At 42.2% G+C, this 26,540-nt stretch overlaps 1 protein-coding gene across 2 annotated transcripts; it reads right to left on the bottom strand.

The window, feature by feature from the left end:
- Positions 1 to 352: 352 nt before the first annotated feature.
- Positions 353 to 25,092, bottom strand: grm2a (glutamate receptor, metabotropic 2a). Of its 2 annotated transcripts, XM_049024011.1 has the most exons (7): positions 24,324 to 25,092; positions 11,939 to 12,108; positions 11,236 to 11,849; positions 6,741 to 7,578; positions 4,872 to 5,935; positions 1,558 to 1,735; positions 353 to 730 (listed from the first exon to the last, which is right to left on the bottom strand). In XM_049024011.1, exons 3-7 carry the CDS (start codon positions 11,734 to 11,736, stop codon positions 657 to 659), a joined length of 2,655 nt encoding a protein of 884 aa, XP_048879968.1. In that variant the 5' UTR covers positions 11,737 to 11,849; positions 11,939 to 12,108; positions 24,324 to 25,092; the 3' UTR covers positions 353 to 656. The 2 variants fall into 2 exon arrangements, with proteins under 2 accessions (XP_048879968.1, XP_048879969.1); XM_049024012.1 differs by lacking the exons at positions 11,236 to 11,849; positions 11,939 to 12,108.
- Between the last annotated feature and the right edge of the window lie 1,448 nt (positions 25,093 to 26,540).

The raw sequence follows: 26,540 nt of genomic DNA, 5'->3' as shown, positions 1-26,540 counted from the left end.
GAGCAAGGCTTTATGACCTGCCTTAATCCTGTGATCGAGATTATCTGCTATTTGGCAACAGGAGCCCCCCTGTTGGTTGGTACCACACAGGATAGCCCTAATAAATTGATTTCTAGAAATAAATAGCGGCTGTTAAGGAAACATGATGTAAATTTTTTATTATATGTTTATTTAGTGAAATGTAATGACAAAATGTCTTTGTGTACTGCGATAAGTATAGGTACTTGCTCGTTAAAGAAAACTCTAGTTTCCAGTGCAACATAAACTGATTCTAATTTATTTTAAACCAAGATAGTATAAATATTAAAAGGTCAGACAGCTGTAATTTTAATATAATTAAAAACACATTTTATTTACATAAGAAAGCACAAACTAGTTCACCAAAATCTACATTAAAACATTTTCCTTGATACATTGTAAAGCTTTACTGACTCAAATAAAATGGTTTCTATGTAGAAGTAGGTGTATATTGAAATTTGTTTTGTTATAGCTACTGGTCAGAGAATGGGACAATAGAGCATTGTATTCACAGCACTTGAAGACAACAAAATGAGACTTCCTATACCTGCGACACTTGGCATTATCCTAATTATTGTTATCTAACTATCAAGTGTAAGTAATCAGTGTATTTGGGAGGTGGGACAGGTGCCCGTTTCTCACAAGGAGGATGTTGTGGAGTCCAGCACCTCTCGACCGTTACACACCGTCGGCACGAAGTTGGAGCCAGAGGCTGCAAATGGAGGATTTTTGGTTAAACATCCTGAGTGACTCCTATAGCTGCTGCCATTGCATTTACATTTGTTTCATGTAGCAGATGCGTTTGTCGAAAGTGACGTACAAATGAAGCCAACAGCGCATTACAAACACACATGCTGTCAGGGAGTCAACTAGGCATAAATGCGGCTTGGCTGAGCTTCCAACGAATGCCCAGGTGCAAGTGCAAGAAGCTTTGGAAGAAGAGCTACAAAATGTCTTCCAATCAAAGCAAGAATCTATTAAAACAGCTATTCAATGACCAGAAAGTGCAACATTAGAATGTTCAGATTCAGTTCACTTTTATGGAAAATAAATACCTGATGTCAGTATTTATGTTTCAAATCTAAAAGAAAGTAATGCTGTAATTTGTGTACATAGGGCCCTGAGTCAGCATTGCTGGGCTGGTCGCACAGTGTTATGGGATGAAATGGATTGAGGTGAAATTAATATATTACAATTCTAAAGCAGAATACACATCATTTAATTCCAAAGAGGTGAATTCTTCCTTTATGAAAAAAACACTTTATTTGCAATTCTGCACTGGATTATTATTCCAGAAGCCAGTATCCAGCCAATTAATAAACTTGAATGAATGATCTCATTTTAATAGCCTTAGAATTTGCAAACTGTGTTTGAAAATCCAGAATTATGCCACTGATCTTTAAAAGTTAGTAGTGGCTCGTGTAACTATGAGCCTATATTGCATAAAGTCATGGAAAATGGATGTTGGTGGATGTTGCCTCTTGCTGATGAGTGAACAGGACCATAGCACAGTAACCCTGCTGACGAGGAACTACGTACTTTGGGAGTGGCTGGACGGGGGGCCTGTGGTTACGCTGAAGCGAGCGGTCGGTGCTCTCAGCGTGGTCACGTTCTTCTGAGGCTGGAAGAGGATGATGTGTGTCTTGGGGGCGAAGAGGCAGCCCAGGACCACAGAACCGCTGAGGCTAACTGAGATGCACATTGTGGTGGTCTGTACCTGGGGGGGAGGGGGGGCACCAAAAAGGGGATGTGTCACAAACTCATTCTAAACTACAGACAAGGAAACATACAACTGCAGCAAAAAGTAGGAATGACCTGAGATGAGCTGGACTACAACATCATTACTTTCCCAAAAACTGAACAGGTCGTTCATGCCAGAAATGATCAGTAATGAATGATCGATTGAATGAATGACCATTAATGAAGCGGAGTTGCTTGTGCTGCAGCTATGCGATGCCGGCACTTGTGCCTTTGTGTGGCATGTGTTTGCGGTGTACTGTGACTGCTACACCTTCGAAAAGTCAAAAAACTAATAACTATTACTGGTCAACAAACACTTGAGGACAAATTATGCTCATTAAACTGTAGTTAAAAGCAGGCATATTACATATTCTTGTTGCAGCTCTGAAATATGTTGCTCTTAATGGGTAAACAACTCAGCTGACCTTGACAGCACAGATGTCAGCGCTGTACCTTTCATGTTCAAGAATATTTTGGGCTTTAACAATTGTTAATATGCAAAATGATGGTTAATAATTAATGCATCCGGTTTATATGATTTGATTCTGTTTCATAATACCATCCAGACCTGTGGGAATAAAATAATTTTGATTGTATCATATTTGATAGAAGGAAAATGCAAATGCTACTACCATTCACAACAGAGAAATTGAATTCAGAACTGATTGTGGTAATTCCTATAGTGCACGAGCTGATTTTAATACGTGTTTAATTATTTAGCCTGTGATACAAGTATCTGAGTGAAAACAGGAAGAAGCAGGACTTCTAAGGTGATAATGTGAGGCCCTTCCTTCAAAAGAAGAGGAAGGAAATGGTGACAAATGTGATTTTTGAGTTCAATAGCTACTTTGCATAGTCATAAATGTTGAATACAGACGCTCATCCACTTACGAGTGAGATACGTTCCGAATGGCTGTTCGTAACTTGAAATGTTCGTAAGTCGTTATTCGACATCATTTTAAGGGTAAACGGAAGTACAAAGAGCTAGGATGCTGGGAGTTCGCACGCTACGCTGCTGCGCGGCGGGAGTAGCGGTCAGAAGCCATACTATGTGGAATTGGTGCGCGGAATTTTTTTTTTGATGTTGCGGACAGGAAACGGGAGGCCAAGGAACACAATTTGGACTTTCCTCTTTGTTCGTATGTCTGAAAGTTCGTAAATAGAGGAGCGTTTGTAATGTGTTCTTTGTTTAGCGAAGACAACGTAAGCCTGTAACGCTATACTGTAGATGGATGGATTCATTATGTGTGCTGATATACATTTATAAAGATTGATCATTACTAACGTAATATTAAGCATTTCATTAATCTGTACAGCAAGTCTCCCTTGTGAGTTTTAAACATGATTCTTCCAATAGCGCCACCCCATACAATCATTAAAAACAGATTTTATTGCATAGGTAACTGCTTGCCCCAGGACACTAAAATATGTTTTGAAATTTCAAAGCGATTTTGTGACAACCTTAGGTTGACAGACAAAATGCTAAAGGCTGCAGCGTGAGTAACATCATTGCTATTATGAAGGCCTCAGGCGGCCGGACACAAAGCATCATCTGGCACATGTAGGCCGAGTCCGTCATCGTCGTCGCCACTGGGACACAGCTGCCTTTCAGCCTCTGACATTAGTTTACACTCCGTTCCACACAGCAGCACATTCCTATAGTCTTGATCAAGGCCCAAGGTGGGCCACAGCCCATTTGGTGCCCCTAGGCAAGCTTCCCAGCCAGGGCAATTGCCCTTTATTCCACTTATCTGTATGTCTCGTCTGGATCCAGAGGATTAGGGTTATGGTTAGGGTTACTGTTAGGGGGTTATGGTTATGGTTAGGGTTACTGTTAGGGGGCTATGGTTATGGTTAGGGTTACTGTTAGGGGTTTTTGGTTATGGTTACTGTTAGGGGGCTATGGTTAGGGTTACTGTTAGGGGGTTATGGTTAGGGTTACTGTTAGGGGGTTATGGTTATGGTTAGGGTTACTGTTAGGGGGTTATGGTTAGGGTTACTGTTAGGGGGTTATGGTTAGGGTTACTGTTAGGGGGTTATGGTTAGAGTTACTGTTAGGGGGTTATGGTTAGGGTTACTGTTAGGGGGTTATGGTTAGAGTTACTGTTAGGGGGTTATGGTTAGGGTTACTGTTAGGGGGTTATGGTTAGGGTTACTGTTAAGGGGTTATGGTTAGGGTTACTGTTAAGCGGTTATGGTTATGGTTAGGGTTACTGTTAGGCGGTTATGGTTATGGTTAGGGTTACTGTTAGGGTTACACACTTTACTCTGCAGTTTACTCTCCACTCCTTATGAATGTTTTTCCCCAGAGCCAAGCTTAACATGTCACAATAAGAAGATTATTACATTAAGTATTGAGTCTGTCACAGGTACATCGTTGGTATGAGTGTTATACCACCTACATGAAAGTATTGTTTTTATGTGTATTTTTAATTTTATATAAGCTGTCAGTCGATCGAATAGTCTTCCTACTAAATAATTACCATGCATCTTAAAAATCTGGTCTTGAGATCTAGTCACAAGTAACCCAAAAGGATGTCAATAAAAGATGCATTTCAATGTGATCCTTTGGTCTGAATCATCTCTTTGTTCTTCAGTGCAGCAGATTTTTCACTGACATAAAAGCGAGTTGCTCCTTTTATCTGCCTTAAAGAAAGATGATGCAAAAAGTTTGCTTTTATCTGTCAGATTTGCATGTAAAACCGAGATCTGCCAAAAAGCCAAACGACTTCAGTATCACTTCTTTGTCAGAACAGTTCATGCTGATATGGAGAAACAGAAGTGGCAGGCAGGTTTCTACAGTACATACGTCTTTTAATGAAGTATGTCTTCAGTGCTGAGATATTCCATACAGATCAGGGCTGCCAACTCTCACACATCTGACGTGACACTCACGCTTTCAAACTCTCACACTCATGCAAGAAATCTTGCAGCAAATTATTGTATTATAAACCTAGTTTGGGTAGTTTGCAAATCCTACAGACTACTTACAAGGTAATAAAACTGTTACATATATGTATACGTGTGCATGTGTGTGCAGAATTGAAAATCTCATTCTACTCATCTGACCGAAGTTGGCAACCCTGGTACAGACGTAGGCGTAAGTTGCTCACCCTGTAGTCACTGGCGGTGACATAGAATATGGGCTGGAAGGCCAGCCAGATGATGCAGGTGGTGTACATGGTGAAGCCGATGAACTTGGCCTCATTGAAGTTCTCTGGGCACTTCCTGGTCTTGAAGGCGTAGACGGTGCAGAGCACGATGAGCAGGCAGTCGTAGGTGAGGGACAGAAGCATGCTGGAGTCCTTGCTGTTGCACTTCAGGATGACGATGTCCCGCCGATCCGGCTTCACCTCCTTGCGAACATCCGGCACCTCCACCAGCAGCCAGAGCAGCAGCGCCACCAGCTGGCAGGAGATGAGTGCCGAGCAGATGGCCACCTGCGAGGCGGGGCTGATGAAGCGCGGCCTCTGGGCGCCGTCCCGCACGCCGCCGAAGATGCGAGCGATGCGGTTGGTCTTGGTGAGCAGGGCGGAGTAGCAGATGGCGAATGAGGTGCCCAGGCCCAAGCGGCGGAGGGCGCACACGGTGGCGGACGGCTTGGCCACGTACACGAAGGTCACGCTGTAGCACATGAGCACGCCCAGCAGCAGGATGTAGGAGAGCTCGCGGCCGCTCGCCTTCACCAACGGCGTGTCGATATGCTTTGCAAATACGCCGATCACAAAGAGCGTGCAGATTATGCCGAGACAAGCGATGGTGACGGGCCCCACGGCCCAGGCGTCCCCCCACTGGATGTACTCCTCCGGCAGCTCATAGCAGCCTGTCAGGTTCTCCAGGGGCCACTGGCCTAACATGCAGTCCGTGCAGTGGAACTCGTCCAGTAGGTACTGGTGTGCCTGGCAAGGAATGCAGATCCAGCAGCACACGTCCCCTGGCTGCATGCTCTTTACCTCATTCTTCCTGCAGGGGTCGCTGCACTGTGATGTTGGAGGTGCCTGTTGGTCCCACAGGATGTGACTTGTATTCAGCACCAGGTCCTGTGCCCAGTGACCCACTTTGGTGTAGACGTATTTTCCGTCGTCCCCGTGATAATGGAATATGTTGTAGCGGCCAAGGCTGTCCCCGTTGGCATCGAAGCTGACAACATTCTCTGTGTCTGCTGGACGGAACGGCGCTTCAGAGAGTGAGAAAGCAAGAGAATGGTCAGGTCATAAAAATGTACTAGATATCACTGTTACACCAAGTTCAAAATGTATGCCAGGTGTTTTATAAGTCTCTTTTTAGAATCACCATCCTCTGCCAAAGATTTTTTCCCCCTTTGGATCAATGAATTTATGTCTCATCTTATCTGTTATCTTTTATTTCATAGTCTATTAGTATCTGAATAAGACTGAAGGTAGTATAGGGAACAGGTGCAAAAAATGTATTCTTCTTGGGTTTAGACCTCCTGCGTTACAGGGTTCTCCCTTTGAAACACAGCACCACTCTTGCATGTCTCTCTCTCTCATCTCAGGCTGCTGTGCAATGCATCCTGTTTGTGATGGGCTTATGAAATATATTATAAAATGAATGAGCATAAGAGAAGATGTTGATCTCCCCCTTAAAGGTGTGATTCCCATTAATGCCACATAACACATTTGCAAGAATACCCTCTCCTTATATTTCTCCATTTATTTATTGAATATTTATAAATTATCTTATATAGATAATTGTGTATCTGATACTGCAGGGCTTACAATTGCAAATATCACCATCACTACTCATTTGCAAAATATAACAACAGAAAAGAACCTCAGCTAAATAATTCATACTGAAATAATTTGCCAATCATGGGCTTTCCTTTTTCAAAATAATCTGTTCTAATAGAGAACACAGATGCTTCGTAAAGTGTCAGGAGAATATTGGAACAACTTTAACCCTGCTATTCCTCCCATTACAGCTGTCGACACATTCTGGGAACATGACGTTTTTTTGCTCACCATCAAACCTGGTTTTCAAGACATAGTCCTTGTACAGTCTCTTTCCTGTGCCTGGCTTCATGGCATCACAGATCTTGGTGGAGTTGGGACACGCTGCCAGCCTCATGTTGTGCAGAGCGTGGGCCATGGCATAAACAGCATTAATCACGAACATAATTTTGGACTCTTGCTCAAAACTGCCATCGCTCAGGGAATACTGCCCGCAGCTGACCTCCTGAAGACTGCACTGGAAGCGATGTTCCCAGAATTCTCGGAACCAGGGGTTGCGTGTATTGTTGTATGGGTCCAGCTTGGTGAAGTACTGGGTGAACTCCTTGATGGGGTAAGAGGCCAGCTCGATAGTGAAGGCCCCGTTGGCCACCGGCTCGCTCCCCCGCACCACGCTCTCCTGCGCCCCCCAGCCGTCACTGGCCACCCAGATGAAGGTGGCGTTCATGCGGGCGGCTGCCACCAGCAGCTCCCGCGCGTCCTCGCTCCGTGTGAACAGGATCACCACCTTGGCGTTGGATTTCTGCTGCAGGGAGCGGATGACTGCATCGTAGCTCCAGCGGCTCATCGAGCGGCTGACCTTGGCGGACGTGGCGATGCAGATGTGGCGAACCCGGGCCTCCTGCTGGAAGGCATCGATGCCGGTCTCTCCATAATCCCCCTCCGAGGCTACGGTGGATACGTAGGTCCAGTTGAAGTAGCGGAGAATCTCTGCCATGGCCTTTGCCTGGTAGAAGTCTGGTGGGACGGTGCGGGCAAAGTAGTCATAACGTGTCTTATCGCTCAGCTTGGCGCTGGTGGAGGCATAGCTGATCTGAGGGATTTGGAACAGACGGAGTAGATTGGCTACCTGTAATATAAGGATTTGGGTCAGGAGCCAGGAGAGATAAGCTAGAGCAGATGTGTGCAATAACAGCAATAAAATGCAGCAATATCATTATAGGAAGCACCAATTAAATTAAAAGCTATGAGGGTGGAGAAACATCACAGCTTCTGTTTATACTTTTGTGGTTTGGAAAGACGTATATTCACAGTTCTACTGGAGGCATTTCATTACATTCAGTGAATACCATTCACCTGCCATCACTAATACAACCTGCGGCATCTGAGGAGATTTAGGGTCACTCCAGTGATCCTAAAGACCTTCTACTCAGCTGCTGTGGAGAGCATCATGACCATGAATATTACGGTATGGTTTGGGAACTGTTCTCTAAAGGACCGCAAAGCCCTGCAGAGGTTGATCAGAGCATTGTGTCAGATCTCCTCTGCCCTCCCTGCAAGACACCTACAAAAAACACTGCAGATCCAGAGGAACTAAGATAATTAAGGACTCCTTACACCCCGCAAACTGTCTGTTCCGCAGGCTGAGCTCAGGCAGACGGTTCTGCTGCCTACTGTCCAGGACAGAGAGGCTCAGGAAGAGTTTTTCCCCCCAGGCCACAAGGCTTCTCAATTCAAACTAATTCTGGTCCTTCTGTACGCTTATTTATACTGGAATTCACTGCACATATTCACATTACTGCACAAATACCTTTAGTTTGCACATCATCTCGCCAGTGCACTATATTTTAGATTGTATATTTTGATTGTTTATTTGATTTGATAGATTGTATTTATATATTGTGTTTTTTACTTTACTTTTTACCTTTTTTTTATTTTATTTTTGCAAAGCCAAATAGGGTGATGCAGGAATTCATTTCACTGCAAGTCGTCACTGTATGTGACGAATAAACATCTTCAATCAAACAGATACTTTGTTTTGGAAGCGTAAGCTATTGGCATGGCCTCCCAGGTTCTTAAGCCAAGCCATAATTGGTGAAGCCATCAGCCTCTGACCTTTGACCACTGACCCTCACCACTTCCACTTTGTAATAGTAAATGTTGTCATAAATCATAAACCCAATATTTGCCCTACCTTAACAATCACAGTTCAGGTACTGATGCATCGCAAACCCGCAAAATAATAGCATGTTTCTTCTGAGCTGCTTCTTCCTGCTTTCAGAGAAGCACAACATCAGCATTCACAGGATGACTCAGAATGGTCTCCAAACCTTTAAAATCAGTTTTTTTTGTTATTCCTGGGAAATAATGATCCCTTCCTGCAGAAGTGCTGGTATACTTTTAATGTCACCCACATGTGGTTAGTTTGGGTAGATTAGTTCACTATGGAAACCGAAACCATGTGCGGTGTAACACTGTGAATTGAAATTGTCCATCGTGTCAATGTAACTAACCCTCATCCTTCAAAAAAATCTGGACCCAGCATATTAATTGAACTGCCTTAGCAGTAGCCATGGACCATCTTGTGTTCCTACATCAAAATGCACCATTAAAATCATTTACAATAACTCGTCCATTTCTCATATGAGGCATTCTCTCTTATCTTGTATTGTTATTTGAACAGTCGATGACATCACTTTCATATGTTACCATAGAAACCAGTAAGATTCATTTGGAAAGTGAGTAGTTACTATTAGAGGTTATTCCCCCTGTGACTGCTTCGTGTCTGATTTTTTTATTTATTTTTTTTTGTGCTGCAAAGAACAACATTTTTTTGTACTTTATTATGTTTTACACAACCCTGGAAAAAAGGAAAATGTTACATTTTAAAACATTTTTCCATACTCCTTGGGATAATATGTTAAAAGCAGTGATAAGACATGGATAGGCATTTTACATTTTCCTGTCTAATGACAGAATTCCAAAAAATGCAAAGAAACATAAGCATTGCACAGAACTGGCCGATGTACATAGGAATGCTATAGCAAACAGACTGCTGTATTAGTGCCCCAAACAAAAGCTCACCCCTGGGCACCCCATCCATCCATCCATTATCTACCACTTACAGTATCCGGGCTCGGATCCTGGAGGCAGCATTCTAACCAGGGATGTCCAGACCTCCATCTCCCCAGCCACCTCCTTCTATGAAGGCGTTTCCAGGCCAGCTGAGAGATATAATCTGTCCAGTGTGCCCTGGGGGCTCCTCCTGGTTGGATATGCCCAAAACACCTCTAGAGGGGGCTGTCCCAGAGGCATCCTAGATAGATGCCCAAACCATTTCAACTGGCTCAAATGCAGAGGAGCAGTATCTCTACCTCAAGTCCCTCCTGAATATCTGAGCTTCTCGCCCTATCTCAAAGGCCGAGCCTAAACTCATTTCTGCCCCTTGTATCCACAATCTCATTCTTTTGGTCACTACCCAGAACTTGTAACCATGAGGGTAGGAATGTAGATCGACCAGGAAACCAATAGCTTTGCCTTCTGGCTCAGCTCTTTCTTTACCACGAGGGAATGGTTCTCCGCTGGAGATCCACACATCCAGATCCACGTGCATATCCACATCCTTTCAACCATGAAGTCGCTTGTAGGACCACATTCTTAGTCCAGAGAGACATCTCCATCTTTCAAACAATATCCAGCACAGGCTTGAGCTGAAGGATTCATATTTTTATCATTCCATTTCCATGTCTTAGCTGTTCACATTTGTTTTTACACTTCATTGACCTCAAAGCAAATAGAACAATGAAGTTTTTTAAAACTGGTGTGTTAGTGCACACACCATTGTGGAGCTAAAACCCCACTGCCAAACAGGGTGTGTGGTTATTGAACTACTCAGAACAGTCTGGAGATTTTCAGTACTAGCGAAGTAGACTGAGGTGTCTCTGAAAAGGCTGTGGATAAACCGCACTTCATTGTAGAGGGGAGCATTTCATATTTAATCATTGAAAAACTGGCTGTTGGTCTTTGACCTCTAAACCTTCAATCACATGGCCATGCTCATGATGACTGATCACCCCCCACCCCATGTGTGAACATACAAAGACATAGAGACACCTACAGAGACATTTGTGTAAAGACACAAATACATAAAAACACAAAGAAATGTGTGTATATATTCAGTGCTGGGCATTTCAGGTTCAGAAACTATAAATCCAGACCGACATATTGTTTCTACCAACCAGTTGAGCATAAAGAGTCACAGTCAGAGTTTTCACCTGGTTGGTAGAAACAAAATCTTGGTCTGGATTTGTAGTTTCTGGACATGAAATGTCCAACACTGCACATGCAAAGATATAGAGACCCATAGAAAGACGTATGCAGGTACAAGGACATAAAGACACACGCGGAGGTACATGTGTACGGATGCAAAGACAAAGAGACACACAGGGATATGTGTGCACTTTCAAAGACAGAGATACACGAAGAGAGAAGTGCCAGCAGAATTGTTGACTCAGTATGTGATGTAGCTGTGCACAGGCTCCAAGCTTCCACAGACAGGCTCTGCATTGGATAACTTGTTACTGAAAATAGATGGATGGAATTTTACTATGTCCACACAATATGTTTTATTCACTGTCTTGAATTTAAAGTCAGAAAATACCTACGCATTCTTCTGTGATATTCTGCCAATGAACTGAAGTATTAATGAGGGAGAAAGGTTAAATATAATTTAATAAAGTTACTTTCTTGGATAAGCAAGCTGATAAATGCTGCATGGCCTCCATACCTGGATAGAGACGTCACTGTAGGAGCCACCAATGACTCCAGAGATGGCTAGGGGTAAGTCGTCATGAATGGCGTAGGAACCGTCAGGGCAGATGTACTCTGTCTCGTCCACCTTGGTGAGAGAGGCACGGACAAACTCCAGGGACTGCTCCAGTGCATACGTGTCCTTGGAGCAGGAGTCCAGGATGTGGGCACCTAGCCTGAGGCCTGGCAGGATGCGCTCATCATGGTTAATCTCATCCAATGCCAGCAGCATGGCCTCCAGCCTCTGGATGCCACGCTGCTCGTTAACTGTGCCACAGTCCTCCGTTCCTTCACCCTTGTGGTGCACGGGGAAGAGGCCCCCAATCACCAAATCACCCTCGACCAAGATCTCCCGCTTGGCACCTGTGCTGTAGCTGGATGTAGCCAGAGTCTGTGGGACCAGTAGCAGGAGGAACGGCAGCAGAAGAGAGGAGGGAATCCACACTTTGAGCCAGAGGCAGGCAGAAGTCATGGCCATGGCAGAGACAGGTCACGTTAGTCCTCGGTTTTGGACTGGAGCAAAGATGGGCTCATTTAAATCATCATAATGTTCTGTTCCAACTTTAGGTATTTTGTTTCAGCTGCAAGGATCTACAGAAAAAAACAGAGGAGGTGTCAAACCTGATTTTAAAATACATAAGGACCATACTTTACACTAATGTGCACAGACCAGCAGATACCTTGTGGGTGCGGTATGGCTCAGTAGGTTAGGGTGCCGTGCATGGGACTGAAAGTTGCCAGTTCAGCTTCCAGGCTCAGCAGAATGATGTCACCGTAGGGGTCTGAGAAAGGTCCTAAACCTACAGTTGCTCCAGGGATTTGCCGACCCTGCTCTCACAAAAATGTGTCGCTTTGGATAAAAGAGTAACAAAAAAAATATATATTTTATTATTCATATATCTTAAGAGTTTTTCTAATTTTCCTTTGTTGCAGTTTTTTAGTCATTTTCACAATATCATGTCTACTGAATCAAAACTCTGGGCTGGGACTTTAGTCACTGACTCACAACTCGACTCAGACTCAAGTCATCTTATGACTTGTGACTTGACTCGGCAAAACTGATGGAAAGACTTGGACTCGACTTGCACTTGAGGGCAGATGACTTGTGACTTGCACCCGACTTGGACCCTATGACTTGAAAAAGCTTGAGGTCATAGCCCCCCCTCTGGATACCATAACATTAATTTTATAATTTCGTTGTATATTAATTCTCTGCTGTCTGCATTTTCATTTGGCTGAATGCAAGGTCTCCTGAGATCCTGCACATACGGACGTAAAAACTGTGTGAGGACAAGCATGACAAAGTGGATACAGTACCCTCCTTTCAACCTATCTTTGCTTATGTACAACATACTGTGGTGAATTTTTTGCCGCAACAAGTATTAATCACTAAAAAGAAATAAAAATAAAAAAAGGTATAGATAGGGACACAAGTTGCATAGCTAACAACTTGACTCGGACTTGAATCACAAATTTGATGACCCGACACCAGAAATGATGGAAAGACTTGGACTCGAGGCCACATGACTTGAGACTTGACTCAGACTTGCAAGGTTTTAACTTGAGACTTGACCAATGACTGACTTGTTCCCATTCCTGGAAAACACACCTGAATACATCAATTAACCTGTGGTGCAAAGTGCACAACTACCGAAACATTTCATACTCCATCACCCAAAAGTGATTCATGCTGCCATAACTATAGCATATGCTCTCTTCAAAAAGAGTGTGGTGTCACTCATTGTATAATCAACTAAAAACACAAACAAATCGAAGCATCACAAAATACATACGTGTTTCCATGTCCCCTATTTTTGCAGAGTGGTGCCTTGTAAATTAAAAGTAACATATACAGTCACAAAGCGGTAACAGTGGAAATATCTCTTCAGCATCAACTACCTCATTATATACATGCACAATCTGATGCAAATTTGACCACTTTTGTAGAGATGCAAAATGCAAACTAAAAAACTGAATAATCAGTCTTATTTCCAGTGCATGTATAGCTTAATTTCTGTCAAAATGCAGCATATTTCCATCTACAGTGATCAAAATTTTGTCTGGTTTTGAGCTGAAAGTTAGCTGTTTTAGTCGGTATCTAAATGTCTGAGAAATTTGCTGAAAAATGTGTTCAAAATGTGACGGAGAGGGATATTCATAAATTTTGGAAGAAGTAGTGGTTGAATACATTTTGTATCAAAGCAACTTTGCTGTTTTTTTTTTATATACTGTAATGCAGAGCTTTGTGTGACACTGGTGTCTTTGGCTATATCCAAGTCCGCTCTGAAGGTACGGAGCCCCCTACCGTCAGGTGGCTGAGCCTGAACACTAGATGGCAGACAAATGAGCGGAGGATGCTTCATACTCCTGGTTCACTGCTCAACAGCATTAACACGGCAGGAGTTATTTTCACAGAGAACACTGCAGTTCTAGCTGCTCTGAGCACAAACTTATCGTCTTCCCACACTCAGCTGGGCGAGAAGCCGGGACAAGTATATTAATTCATAAAGGCTAAAAATTTTCTATTCCACTAAAACTTTTCACTGTCTGCCTTACTTTTCCACTTTGAAAAAACCATTTGATTATGAAATGAAAAAGTAATCTGTGTGAAACCTGCTCTGGTGTGCTGGCTGCTGTATAGACACAATGTATGTCAGACTAACAAAGCACTTTCAATCTGGTGATAAAGCTTTTCATCCTACCTAATCCAAAATATCACCAATTTACAGCTTCTTCTAAGTGAAACATTTTGGTTATCGGTTCAGAAACAAGGAGAATGATTTACTGAGCACTCTCCCAATCGCAATCTCCTAACCCCACTTTGCACAATAACCTGGCAAAACCTCTCTTCAATATACAGTATACCAACTAAACAGTGTTTCTCTCCAATTTCACTGTACACTGGATTGGACACAAGTTTACCTTCAGGGGCCCAGGCAAAAAGTAGCAACAGGCAGTCCCCAGGATACAAATGAAATCCGTTACCTAAGTCTGTCTTTAAGTCAAATTTGTAGGTAAGTGGGAACAGGTGCGTATGGGTTTTACTTATTGTCAGTCAGATGTTTGTATTAGTATATATTTTACCTCTCTATGCATATAGAACTCGTACAAAACACTTCCAAGTACACCAGAACTTCTTAAAATTAGTAATACAGTACATACTAATATTAATAATTCAGTAATAATAAAACAACTGTAACTGTACTGTACCTCCAGTCTGTTGTAATATTGTCTTGAAAATGTACAAATGCTGATGGTTGCATTGTGTCGGCAATGTTTATTAGGCAAAAGTGGCATAATGAAAACAATTCCGTTAAATACTTCATGGAGTCCTGCCGATGAACCACTGAAGCTGCAAAATGTTTTCATGAATATCCCAAAATAGTGTGTGCGTCTGTTTTTATGAACCATAGTATTTAATTCGAATTTTTTAATATAATTTATTTTATGGCTGGGGCGGCATGGTGGTGCAGTGGTTAGCACTGTCGCCTCACACCTCTGGGACCCGGGTTCGAGTCTCCGCCTGGGTCACATGTGTGCGGAGTTTGCATGTTCTCCCCATGTCGTCGTGGGGTTTCCTCCGGGTACTCCGGTTTCCCCCCACAGTCCAAAAACATGCTGAGGCTAATTGGAGTTGCTGAATTGCCCGTAGGTGTGCATGTGTGAGTGAATGGTGTGTGAGTGTGCCCTGCGATGGGCTGGCCCCCCATCCTGGGTTGTTCCCTGCCTCGTGCCCATTGATTCCGGGATAGGCTCCGGACCCCCCGCGACCCAATAGGATAAGCGGTTTGGAAAATGGATGGATGGATGGATTTTATGGCTGTTCGTAAGTCGGATGTACTTAACTCGAAGACTGCCTGTATATGCAATATATGGAGAGAAGTATTGGGGCATACCTCTTATTCATTGAATTTCATTGAGACCCCTTGGCACATGTATAAAATCATGCACTCAGCCTTACAAACGTTTGTGAAAGAGCAGGTCATTCTGAAGAGCTCAGTGAAAGCAAGTTTGTGAAATTTCTTCCTTGCTAGATATTCCACAGTAAATTGTAAGTGGTATTATTGCAAAGTGGAAGGGTTTAGGAGCAACAGAAATTCAGCCAGAAATGGCAGACCATGTAAAGTAACAGACTGGGGTCACTGAGGGCTGAGACACATAGTGTGTAAAGATTACCGATGAAGCATTAGTATTATTGACTCAATAACTGCAGAGTTCCAAACTTCCTCTGGCATTTACCGCAGCACAAAAACTTTTGTCCATGAGCTTCATAGAATAGGCTTCCATGGCTGAGCATGCAAGCCTCATATCATCAATCATATCATGCAATGCCAAGCATCAGATTGAGTAGTGTGAAGGACCCTGCTACTGGATTCTGAAGCAGTGGAAACATGTTCTGTGGAGTGAATGATCACACTTCTGTCTGGCAGTTTATGGATGAGTCTGGCTTTGAAGATTACCTACTTGACTACATTGTTCCAGCTGTAAAGTTTGGTGGAGGAGGGAAAATGGTATGGGGTTGTTTTTCAGGGTTTGGGCTTGGCCCCTTAGTTCCAGTGAAGGGAACTCTTAATGCGTCAGCATCCCAGGACATTTTGGACAATTCTATGCTTCCAACATGGTGGGAACAGTTTGGAGAAGGCCATTTTCTGATCCAGCATGACTGTACCCCAGTGTACAAAGCATGATTCATAAAGACATGGTTGGTGAGTTTGTTGTGGAAGAACTTGATAAGCTGGAATGGGGATTGTGAGCCAGGCCTTCATGTCCAACATCAGTGCCTGACCTCTCAAATGCTCTTCTGGATGAATGGGCAAAAAATTCCCACAGACACCCTCCAAAATGTTGTGGACAGCCTTCCCAGAAGAGTGGCGGCTGTTATAGATGTAATTTCTACATATTGATGCCTGTACATTTAGAATGGGATGATACAAAAGTTCCTATAAGTGTAATGGCCAAGTGTCCTGATACTTCTGCCAGTAGAGTGTTTTCTGCCAGTAGAGTGTTTTCTGCCAGTAGAGTGTTCCCAATGTCTGATTAGGTCTACAGAACTGTAAAAGATCCAGCTGACAAGTAAGCATTCCTAGCCACTGTAAACACCATATGATATAAATACCATAAAATTAATGTATTTGGACTGTGATGGGCTGGCCCCCCATCCTGGGTTGTTCCCTGCCTCATGCCCATTGCTTCCGGGATAGGCTCTGGACCCCCCGCGAACCAGTAGGATAAGCGGTTTGGAAAATGGATAGATGGATAATGTATTTGGATATTTTAAGTTTAGTCTGATTAATGTTCCTTAGTTACAGTTGACCCTGTATATTGAATATCTTGGTAGCAGAAGTACATCAGTTGTACTGCACTCCATGCACTCCCCCTAGAGGGGAGAGCCCCAAGCACTGTACTCCATACACTCCCTCCAGTGAGGAGAGCCCCAAGCACTGTACTCCATACACTCCCTCCAGTGAGGAGAGTCCCAAGCACTGTACTCCACACACTCCCTCCAGTGAGGAGAGCCCCAAGCACTGTACTCCATACACTCCCTCCAGAGAGGATATCCCCAAAGGCAGTAATCCATATACACATTTATATTGCCCACAATACACTAACTAGATATTGTAATTTTACTATATACAGTATTGTGCATTGACTTATATTTGCTATCTCAGGTTAATCTTTCAAAATATACATTTAAGTAATTTATGCTAAATATACTATACTAATTATAATGAAATATATTTTTGAAACTATATTAAACACAATTAAATCTTTTGAAAACAATAATCGTTATATTTTAAACTGATGTCTTGATAAGCATGGTATATTTGCTGAGGTGGTAAATCCTGGTTTGAGACAGACGATAAGTGGATGATGTTACGGCAGATTTTCGCTGCAGATGCGAGCCCAACACCTGCACGCCAACACTGGTATTTCCGTTTTCAACACGCGTTACTTATTTGCTGACGTGATGCTTGTGATGGAAATGTCAAAGGAAGTAAGGCGATTCCCTATGTTTCTAAGACGAAATGTGTTAAAGAAAGATATTTCTTTTAATGTTTACTAACAAGATGCTTTCCTGTCGCATGTGTATACAGGGTGAGAAACTGTTAGTTGTGGTTCTTGGGGGGGAGGCGCTACAAGTGCAACAAGAATGCATAGTCTGGAAAGCATGTGAAAGAGATTGACTCTGTGATAACACTCTAGAAGAACTGAACGCATATACAATAACACCCCCTTCGCATTCGCAAATCATACTTGGCCAAACCTAACCTCTATACTCGTAACAGTGCTGGGCTGAACGATGACAGAAAACGTCTATTTATTACCAATTTCTAAACAAACAGTACTGTACTGTATGACCCACACTTTGCGTGTCAAATTGCTTTGTCATTTCCTATCAAAACCGTGTTATACAATATAGCTTACAAACCATCAAAATTATGCCCGTTGTATACAAAATAGTATTGTATGCAGAGGGAGCGCTACGTACGTTTTGGAAATTTAAATGTAACGGAAAGATTTAAAATGCGAGATTCCAAGGTCTGAAAGACGGCTATCAAGGAAGTGATGCTGGTTGCCGAGGCAATGTGCCCAAGCCAAGACTTCTAATATCACATATATAGTGTACACTTACACTTAATCATTAAATTATGTATTACTAATATTTTTATTTTAATATGATTTTAAGTATTGTTTTTACGCATTTGCGAGTTTCTGCCATCTTTCTGAAAGCTCCAAAACACTTACCAGATTGTTCACCCGAAACCGCGGATGTTAAATGAGCAAATCTATAAGTAGTGTCACATTACGTTATTAGAAATATGTGCATGTTGAAGGTCACATGTCTTGTTATTTTGAGCTATAAATAATTAGACGGGCAAAGAGCAGGCGTTGTACAAACACTGCAAGGAACGTGTTTTTGTGCGACAGGCCCCTCTTCAGAGCAAAGAATTCCAAATAAGTTTAGCTGTTTCATTAGACCTGGTCAAAGAATTGCCAGGACATGCTCCATGTTCAGGCAGGTTTTCACTGTGCAAAAGAATGCATACCCAATGCCTGCACTGTGTTTCCAGCTTAATATGCACTATATTGCCAAAAATATTGGGATACCTGCTTTGACACGTACATGAATTTTAATGACACCCCATTCTTAATGCATAGGCTTTAACATGGAGATGGCCCACCCTTTGCAGCTATAACAGCTTCAACTCTTGGCTTTCCACAAGGAGTGTGTTTATGGGAATTTTTGACCATTCTTCCAGGAGAGCATTTGTGAGGTCAGGCACTGACGTTGGACAAGAATATAAGAGGGGTAACTTTTCACAATTATGCACGTTTGTGACTCGGCTAAACTGGGCACCAGATATAAGAAACAGCTCACAACAGAAGTATAGCAATAAGCCTTTATTACCAGGATTCCACAATTCAGTGTCCCTGCCCCAATAAGTAAGTAGAGCACCCAGGCAGCACCGCAACCCCCCACACAATGATCTCCGCACAGCAATCTCTAAAACACTCGGTAGAATATTTCACAATCAGCTAAAGCTAGAGTTCTAGAGTGCTAGAGTTCACACATGTACAATAAAAGGGCCTGGGCAGCTCACATCAACACAAGGGCCATGAACACCAGAATAACATGTGGTTCCTCCTAAATAACACATAAATACAAAAAAAATCAAGTAATATCAAACAATATTAATTACATTAACTAGTCGGGTGAAGACAACACAATCCCCCGAAAACAAAACCCACAACATAAATAATACCCCAGCTTCTAGAAGGAATCACAAACCTTTCATGTGGCGCCTGGAGTCCACGCCGCTGCCACCGACCGCTAACTTCCCAACCCAGCGCACCCCGCCAATACTCGCCTTATGTCCCACAACGCAATAATCTCCCCAAGATACGCGCCCTCGCATATGGCAGCTGCAGCATGGATTCCAAGCAACAACGAGCATAGGGGGGGCCCCCCGCCTTCCTCCTTCGCTGACATTTTATATCGTCCATACTTCCGCCTCACAGGTGTTTCCTGTTAACCCTTAACACCATAAAAATCCCCGCCTACAGAAGGCCTGGCTCACAGTCTCCTCTCTAATTCATCCCAAAGGTGTTCCATCGGGTTGAGGTCAGGGCTCTATGCAGGCCAGTCAGGTTCCTCCACACCAGACTCACTCATGCTTGTCCTTATGGACCTTGCTTTGTGTACTGGTGCACAGTCATGTTGGAACAGGAAGGGGCCGTCCCTAAACTGTTCCCACAAAGTTGGGAGCATGAAATTGCCCAAAATGGCTTCGAATGCTGCAGCGTTAAGAGTTCCAAGGCCAACCCCTGAAAAACAGCCCCACACCATAACGCCCCCACCACCAAACTTTACAATTGGCACAATGCAATCAGGCAAGTACCGTTCTCCTGGCAATCCCCAAACCCAGACTCGTCCATCGAATTTCCAGACAGAGAAGCGTGATTTGTAATATTGCAATAAAGGAAAAAATGTGATTTGTCACTCCAAAGAACATGTCTCCACTCCACTAGAGTCCAGTGCATGGCCGTTGCCGCCATTAAATCTGAGGGGGACGTGTCCCCCTTACATTTCGCAATTATTCCTCTGGTCCCCGCCACATTTAACATAAAATATTAGTTTCATGCCAGTGTGTCCCCCCCACATTCAAAATACTTCTGACGCCCCTGGTCCAGTGGCAGCGTGCTTTACATCGCTTGTCAAGGGCTTGGGTAGTTCTGGCGCGAGGGCATGGCACAGTGTAGGCAGGAACAGAATGTGGACGACCCACTGGCAAACCCCAGGAATACAGGGGTTTAATTAAACAAAACGGAACACTACAAAATAAATGGAGCACGAGGGGTAAAAACTAAAAAGGGGAAAGAAAGATTTATTTCAAAAGGTCCGGGCAACAAGGAGCAGGCAGGCAACAAATAACACACAGGGTAACCGCGAAGACATGGAAAAACACCTTATGAGCTACAAGAAATACTACACTGACAAACATCAACATTGCTAACATACATCAATGACTCCAGGGGCCTGTACTACGGAGCGGGGTTACTGGCTTATTGGGGTAACTTGTCAGATTTAAGGTACATTGTAAGTGAACGAATATGAAGTCCATTTAAATTGTGGTACCTTAAATCTGACAAGTTACCCCGATAAGCCAGTAACCCCGATTTGTAGTACAGGCCACTGGAGGAACGGAACAGAAGAGGTTAACAAGGATAATACAGGACAGGTGAAAACAATTAGCCAATCGGGGAGGGTGCAAGACAACGAGCAATCAGTGTAGAATACACAAGGGCAGGTACAAGACAGGTGGAACTAATAATTAACTGAAGGAACTCAGAAACTAAACACTTGGAAAATAGCGGAAGCAGGTAAAACAGAACCAAGGCAAAGCAGAAAACCCAAACTGAAAAACAATCCACAGAATGGCAGGGACTAGAGAACAGATACAAATAAAACACAAGGGAACAAAATCTACCAAAACAGAGGAGATGGGATTTGAACATAAGACATGAGAAATTTACAGATTGCCGCATACTCAGCTGATTGAGCCATGTGCCCATCTGGGGAGCAGGGGGAAGCCCACTAAAGACTGACAGGGAAGACAGGATGGCCAGCGACACCTGCTGGCCAAACAGGGAGAAGGCAAAAGACTCAAACAAATAGGTGCTGACCCTGATGCTACTGCATTCAACTCTTTGCATTACACTTGGTGATGTAAGGCTTGGATACAGCTGTCCTTCCATGGACACCCATTCCATTAAGTTCTCTACACACTCTTCTTGAGCTAATTCAAAGGCCACACCAAGGTTGGAGGTCTGTAGCTGTTGACTCTGCAGACAGTTGGTGACTTCTGCACACTGTGCGCCTCAGCATGCGTTGTCCCCGCTCTGTGATTTTATGTGACCTACCACTTTGTGGCTGAGTTGCTGTTGTTCCCAATTGCTTCCACTTTGCTATAATACCACTAACAGTTGACTGTGGAATATTTAATAGCGAGGAAATTTCACGAATGGACTTATTACACAGGTGGCATCCTATCACGGTACCATGCTTGAATTCACTGAGCTCCTGAGAGCGACCAAGTCTTTCACAAATACTTGCAGGAGCAGTCTGCATGCCTAAGTGCTTGATTTTATACACCTGTGGCTATGGAAGTGATTGGAACACCAGAATTCAATGATTTGGAGGGGTGTCCCAATACTTTTTGGCAATATAGTGTACATTGCTAATTTGCTGAGGTGATGCTCCATATTCAAGCGGATTTTCGCTGGGCAGACAGATGCGTCCCCAGCGCCTGCAGATTTTCTAGCCGTCCAATGAGGGACTCAGAAAGTGGGACTATGAACTTTAGGTATGCTTCCAAGGAGCCATTTCTTGTAAACTCTGGATGTTTTTATATGATATTATATTACTATATTTATTGCATTATAAATATAGATCAATGAATAGAATCACAACCAGCAGAGAAATTTGACTTTCGGTGATGAATTTGTAATTGCAAATGAAGATTGTCTGTTGCTCTAAGTCCCGAATGTCATAGAAACGTCAGGAGCCAGTACTGGATAAGTGCATATGAAAGAAGGATGTGTGGATGAAGGATGGCTTCACGGATGTTATCTTTAATGTCGTGTACATCATTTGTGTGTAAGGTGTCTACCATGACCTTTCTCTCTGATCCTGGCTCAATCAGTGGACCTTACGCAGTGAAGACGTTCCGGTAACCATGGTAACCTTGCCAGTGGGATGGACTGGCAGCAGGCAGGCAGTCCCTTCGTGAACTCTGCTGCATCCTAGTATGCTGGGGTGAATGCGAGGAGACTCACACATTCAGCTTGGCTCCGATAGTTATGAAAGGCTGTTTGTACGCTGGGTTTCTTCATCAACTGACCAAATTGATCCTCTAAGCCCTAAGCAGGGAAGGTTCAACCTATTTGCAGATTTTTTTCCTTGTGGACAGAATTACATGCAACACCACAGCAGCATCTCTCAACAGCAATAATAAAAATTCTCCATTTCAGTCCCAGACCACTATTATCATCCTGTGATGTCTCGCATTAGCGTTACATCCTCTACGGTTTCTTTCTTTTGGGAAAATTTTGTGTAAATTACATAATTACATTCCAGAACAGAAGGAAATATAACAGGTCAGGTTCCCTTTCTTGGATTTGATAGATTTTGTTAGCAATCACTTTTAGTCAAAAGACCAATAACCTTAAACTACCTACAAGTCCTAGTAACTGCTCCCTCAGAACTTAATAACTTATCTACCCATACAAGCCACAGACAAGAGATACACTTTATAAAGGTACACTCTATGTGCCTCATTGAACATGAACAGTCACAGAACATGCACATGAAATAACCTGTCACGGTAGTAGTGATAGAGGTGGTGGTTAAAATGAAACTACAATGCATATGATATCTGATATGGCTCCATACCCATTATCTAAAATGTTGTCAATATAATAATTATATATTTATATTTAATTGAATTATCCCGCGACCTACTAGGATAAGCGGTTTGGAAAATGGATGGATGGATGGATGAATTATAATGCAGTGAAAAAATAATTTTATTTTTAAATGTATTTCACCTTCATTTTTGCTGTATATCTTTTTATATTTTCATAAACATGCCTCAGAATTAACAGGGATTTATGTTTTTCTTGAACAGATGAACACATGAATACACTCAAGCCGTGGTCACAAATGATGTGGGCATGAATAAACAAACGAATGCACTCAAACTGCAGTCACTGATGATGTCGACATGAACAGATGAACACGCGAATGCATTCGAACTGCGGTCACAAATGGTTTGGACATGAATAGATGAACCCATGAATGCACTCTAACCACATGCAGTCAGTGATGATGTCGACATAAATATATGAACACATGATTGCACTGAAACCACAGTCACAGAAGATGTGAGCTTGAATAGATAAACACACAAATGCACTCACACCATGCACCGTCGTGGATGAAATGAACACAAAGTATTTGAATGAATGTTCTTTTACATTTACTGACTCATCTTCGTAAAAATAAAATGACATTACTCCACCCTTCTTAACAATATAATATAATTGATGTTTTATGTTCCAATATTATATTTATGGATTACTATGTTCCATATTAATCTATGAAAAATTTTTAATTAAATAAATAAAATCCTTTTAATAAATGGGATTAAGATTTTAAAAATGCTTAGAAAAAGTTTAGCCAAAGTAATTAGTTGTGAATTGTAGGTAATAAATGGTTAATGAATTTAAGTAAGACTTTTAATTACTGTCTCTAAATTTTCTCCTATTTGTGTTTTTATTTCTGTGATGATGTCACAAATATCTCTGATAGTTTCATTGTTTGTGTATTACTGTACATTTCCAGGTGTTACTGTGCTTAGTAAAGCAATGTCACTCCCCAGCACGGTTAACTCCTGTACAACTTTTCTGCATTTCTAAATGTAACATTTTCGTATTCCGTGCCGTGTCTGAAAAACAACCTTTCAGACAGTAAATGAATTGTCTGTAAACGTATTCTACGTCTACGAAAACATTTGATTTCTGATCTGCATAATATGTCTGTATCGTGTCCATGGTTACAAAGAGATAAATGTAGGTATTTGTAGAATAAACCGTAAAGAACATCTGCTGCTAACAATAAGAAGGGAACCCTGAACCCGTCACAATAAAAACAAACGCTTACTACAATCGAATTATCAGTAGGTTTTATTTGCGCATATAAATTGGTTGTAAGTAATAAAATTGTACATGCATTGAGGCATGCATATTCATTTTCATGGCTAGTTTTGAATAAACTTCAACCTTATCAATGAAACCAATCAAATTATTAATTATTAAGCTCCATTATATGTGTGCCAGTTTGTTATTTATCCAGTTTCAGTTTATTAATTTTTAAAATCACTATTATTGTATTTTTTTTCTAAAGATTCATGTTTAGTTTATCAATGCTGTAAAGACATGGGTTTAGTGATCCGGCAGAATGCATATAATGCATCAAATTAAACACAAGAAATATCCGCTTACCCATTTAGTCCGACGCTATGCTTCGCTTTGAGATTATTCCAAACCTTGGTTTCCTGTTTCAAAATTCATTTGGTGAAGTTTGAGCCTCCAGAAGATGCGATGTAGGACTATATACCTGTCCTTGGTGCTGAAATCGACTTGACCGACTTGACCGAGAGAACAAAAGATTCCTTCAGTTTAAATATAATTGTAACTGGCTCTCCGTTAAAGTATTTTAAACGGAAACGTTCAGGTATCTGATGTACAACATGCAAGCGGTAGTAAGCGTGTCACTAAAACAACAGCGTACTGCGATTAAATAAATAGGAAGACCTCGCTTGCTTTTCTGTTCCGTTATATATTTGCCATTAGTTTCTTATCTTCTTAATGTCGATTTTCCTGAAAAATGTGCAAATCCTTGTGACAGGTGGCAGAAAAGTAGCGCTTCTGGCGGCTGGATGTCTTTTATCGGTGCACAGTCCGATCACTCACACAATCACCCTGCTCCGTGTATTTCTTAGCGCAAGAGATTTTAAAAGCAGGAGTGCATAAGTTATTTAAAAATTGCAGTCGCTGTCAGGTTTCACTCTTGCCGTCATATGACTAAAATGCAATCAAGTTAATCAAGTTTACTTCAATCTTTTTTCCATCCAAAACAATCTTTTAATTAAAAACCAATTAATCAGCAATGGCACACATTTCAGAGATCTGCACAGAACAAGAAGGGACACGTGCTATGAAAACTTGCTAAGTCGAACTCCAGAGATTCCAGAGCAGCAGTAATGCTATGATGACGCCTTTCTATTTCTGGTACAAGACTTGGCTTGGCCAGTTTGCTCAGGGAAAGGACGTGGCGGCTCCCGTTTGGGTTATCTGTCAGCTGGGGAGCAGACACTCAAATAAACATCTGATCTGAACTATACCCATTTTCACCTCCAAAATGTGAGACATCAAATCCCTTAAGATGTGCGGACTTCAAGAATTAATTATTGATAACATCTACGTAACTCCCTCGACCATTTGAGTCCACGCGTTACTTTAACTTGTCGGGAAATGATGGAATCAGCAGGCGACCTAGCAAGTGCAATACACGTAGGGTATTGTAAATGTGTTAGGATTCATCTGTCTTAAACATAACCTAAGGAGTGTCATCCGTCTTAATAAATTGTTGCTCCGTTTGAGTAATATTAAAAAGCGATATTAAACGCAATTTACCGTACAATACACTGGCGGTACTAATTTGGTTGTTTCAAAGGATAACGCCCCATTCTAATAAATAGGTAAAATATGCAGAATATTTAAGTATAAATAGCCTACAGAAATATGTGCATTTGTGACGTGCTGAAAACGCGCATGAACATATACGTTTTACGTTAAAACATGGAGTCTAAAACTTAAGTCGATTATTATATCATGTTATATTATATTATATCACTCTTTTACAAAAGAGCTTATATTGTATACATATTTATGTAATTTAATAGATTAGCTCTGCCAATAAAATGTGCAAAACAGTGATCTGTCCAAATTGACACCAAGAAATATTCTTCAAATGTCATGTGAATTGAAATATATTTGTAGTGGTTCCTTTCATTGTTTCATTAATTGTGCCGAGAAGTCTGTGGAGACAAAGGAAAACGACTTTTTCCAAATAAACCATCAAGTGTATGACCTCCTAAAATAGTGTCTCTGTCTGGAGAGAGATTGTGAGCCTCCTGGCTCTTTAACTTTAGTTGAAAGGAACTGATAATACAGTACAGGGATCATATTATTATCCTCATATTATGCATACAAACAGACATGGACAAATTTACTGGTACCCTCCCATCCATCCATTGTCCAAACTGCTTATCCTTCAGGGTTGCAAGGGGTTGAGAGCCTATCCTGGAAGCTATAGGCATGAGGCAGGGAACAACTGGGGGGCCAGCCCATCGCAGGGCACACTCACACACCATTCACTCTAACATGCTCTCCTATGGGAAATTTAGCAAGTCCAATTAGCATCAGCATGTTTTTGGACTGTGGGGGGAAACCGGAGTACCCGGAGGAAACCCCACGACGACATGGGGAGAACATGCAAACTCCACACACATGTAACCCAGGCGGAGACTCGAACCTGGGTCCCAGATGTGTGAGGCAACAGTGCTAACCACTGCACCACCATGCCACCCCGGTACCCTTCTGTGAAAAACAAACAAAAAAAAAAAAACAGAACTATCTCTGAAATAACTTGAGACT

The sequence above is a fragment of the Brienomyrus brachyistius genome, chromosome 8 (assembly GCF_023856365.1).
Source record: "Brienomyrus brachyistius isolate T26 chromosome 8, BBRACH_0.4, whole genome shotgun sequence".
Lineage (NCBI taxonomy): Eukaryota > Metazoa > Chordata > Actinopteri > Osteoglossiformes > Mormyridae > Brienomyrus > Brienomyrus brachyistius.
This window is presented reverse-complemented; position numbering and strand designations above follow the sequence as displayed.

What these genes read in the sequence shown, in the direction of transcription:
- grm2a (XM_049024011.1), bottom strand. Translation starts at nt 11,736, where the DNA reads ATGGCCATGACTTCTGCCTGCCTCTGGCTCAAAGTGTGGATTCCCTCC. An exon ending in CTTGAAAACCAGGTTTGATG is followed by an intron (nt 5,936 to 6,740) that starts GTGAGCAAAAAA and finishes CACTCTCTGAAG; the next exon opens with CGCCGTTCCGTCCAGCAGAC. An exon ending in CCCGTCCAGCCACTCCCAAA is followed by an intron (nt 731 to 1,557) that starts GTACGTAGTTCC and finishes CTCCATTTGCAG; the next exon opens with CCTCTGGCTCCAACTTCGTG.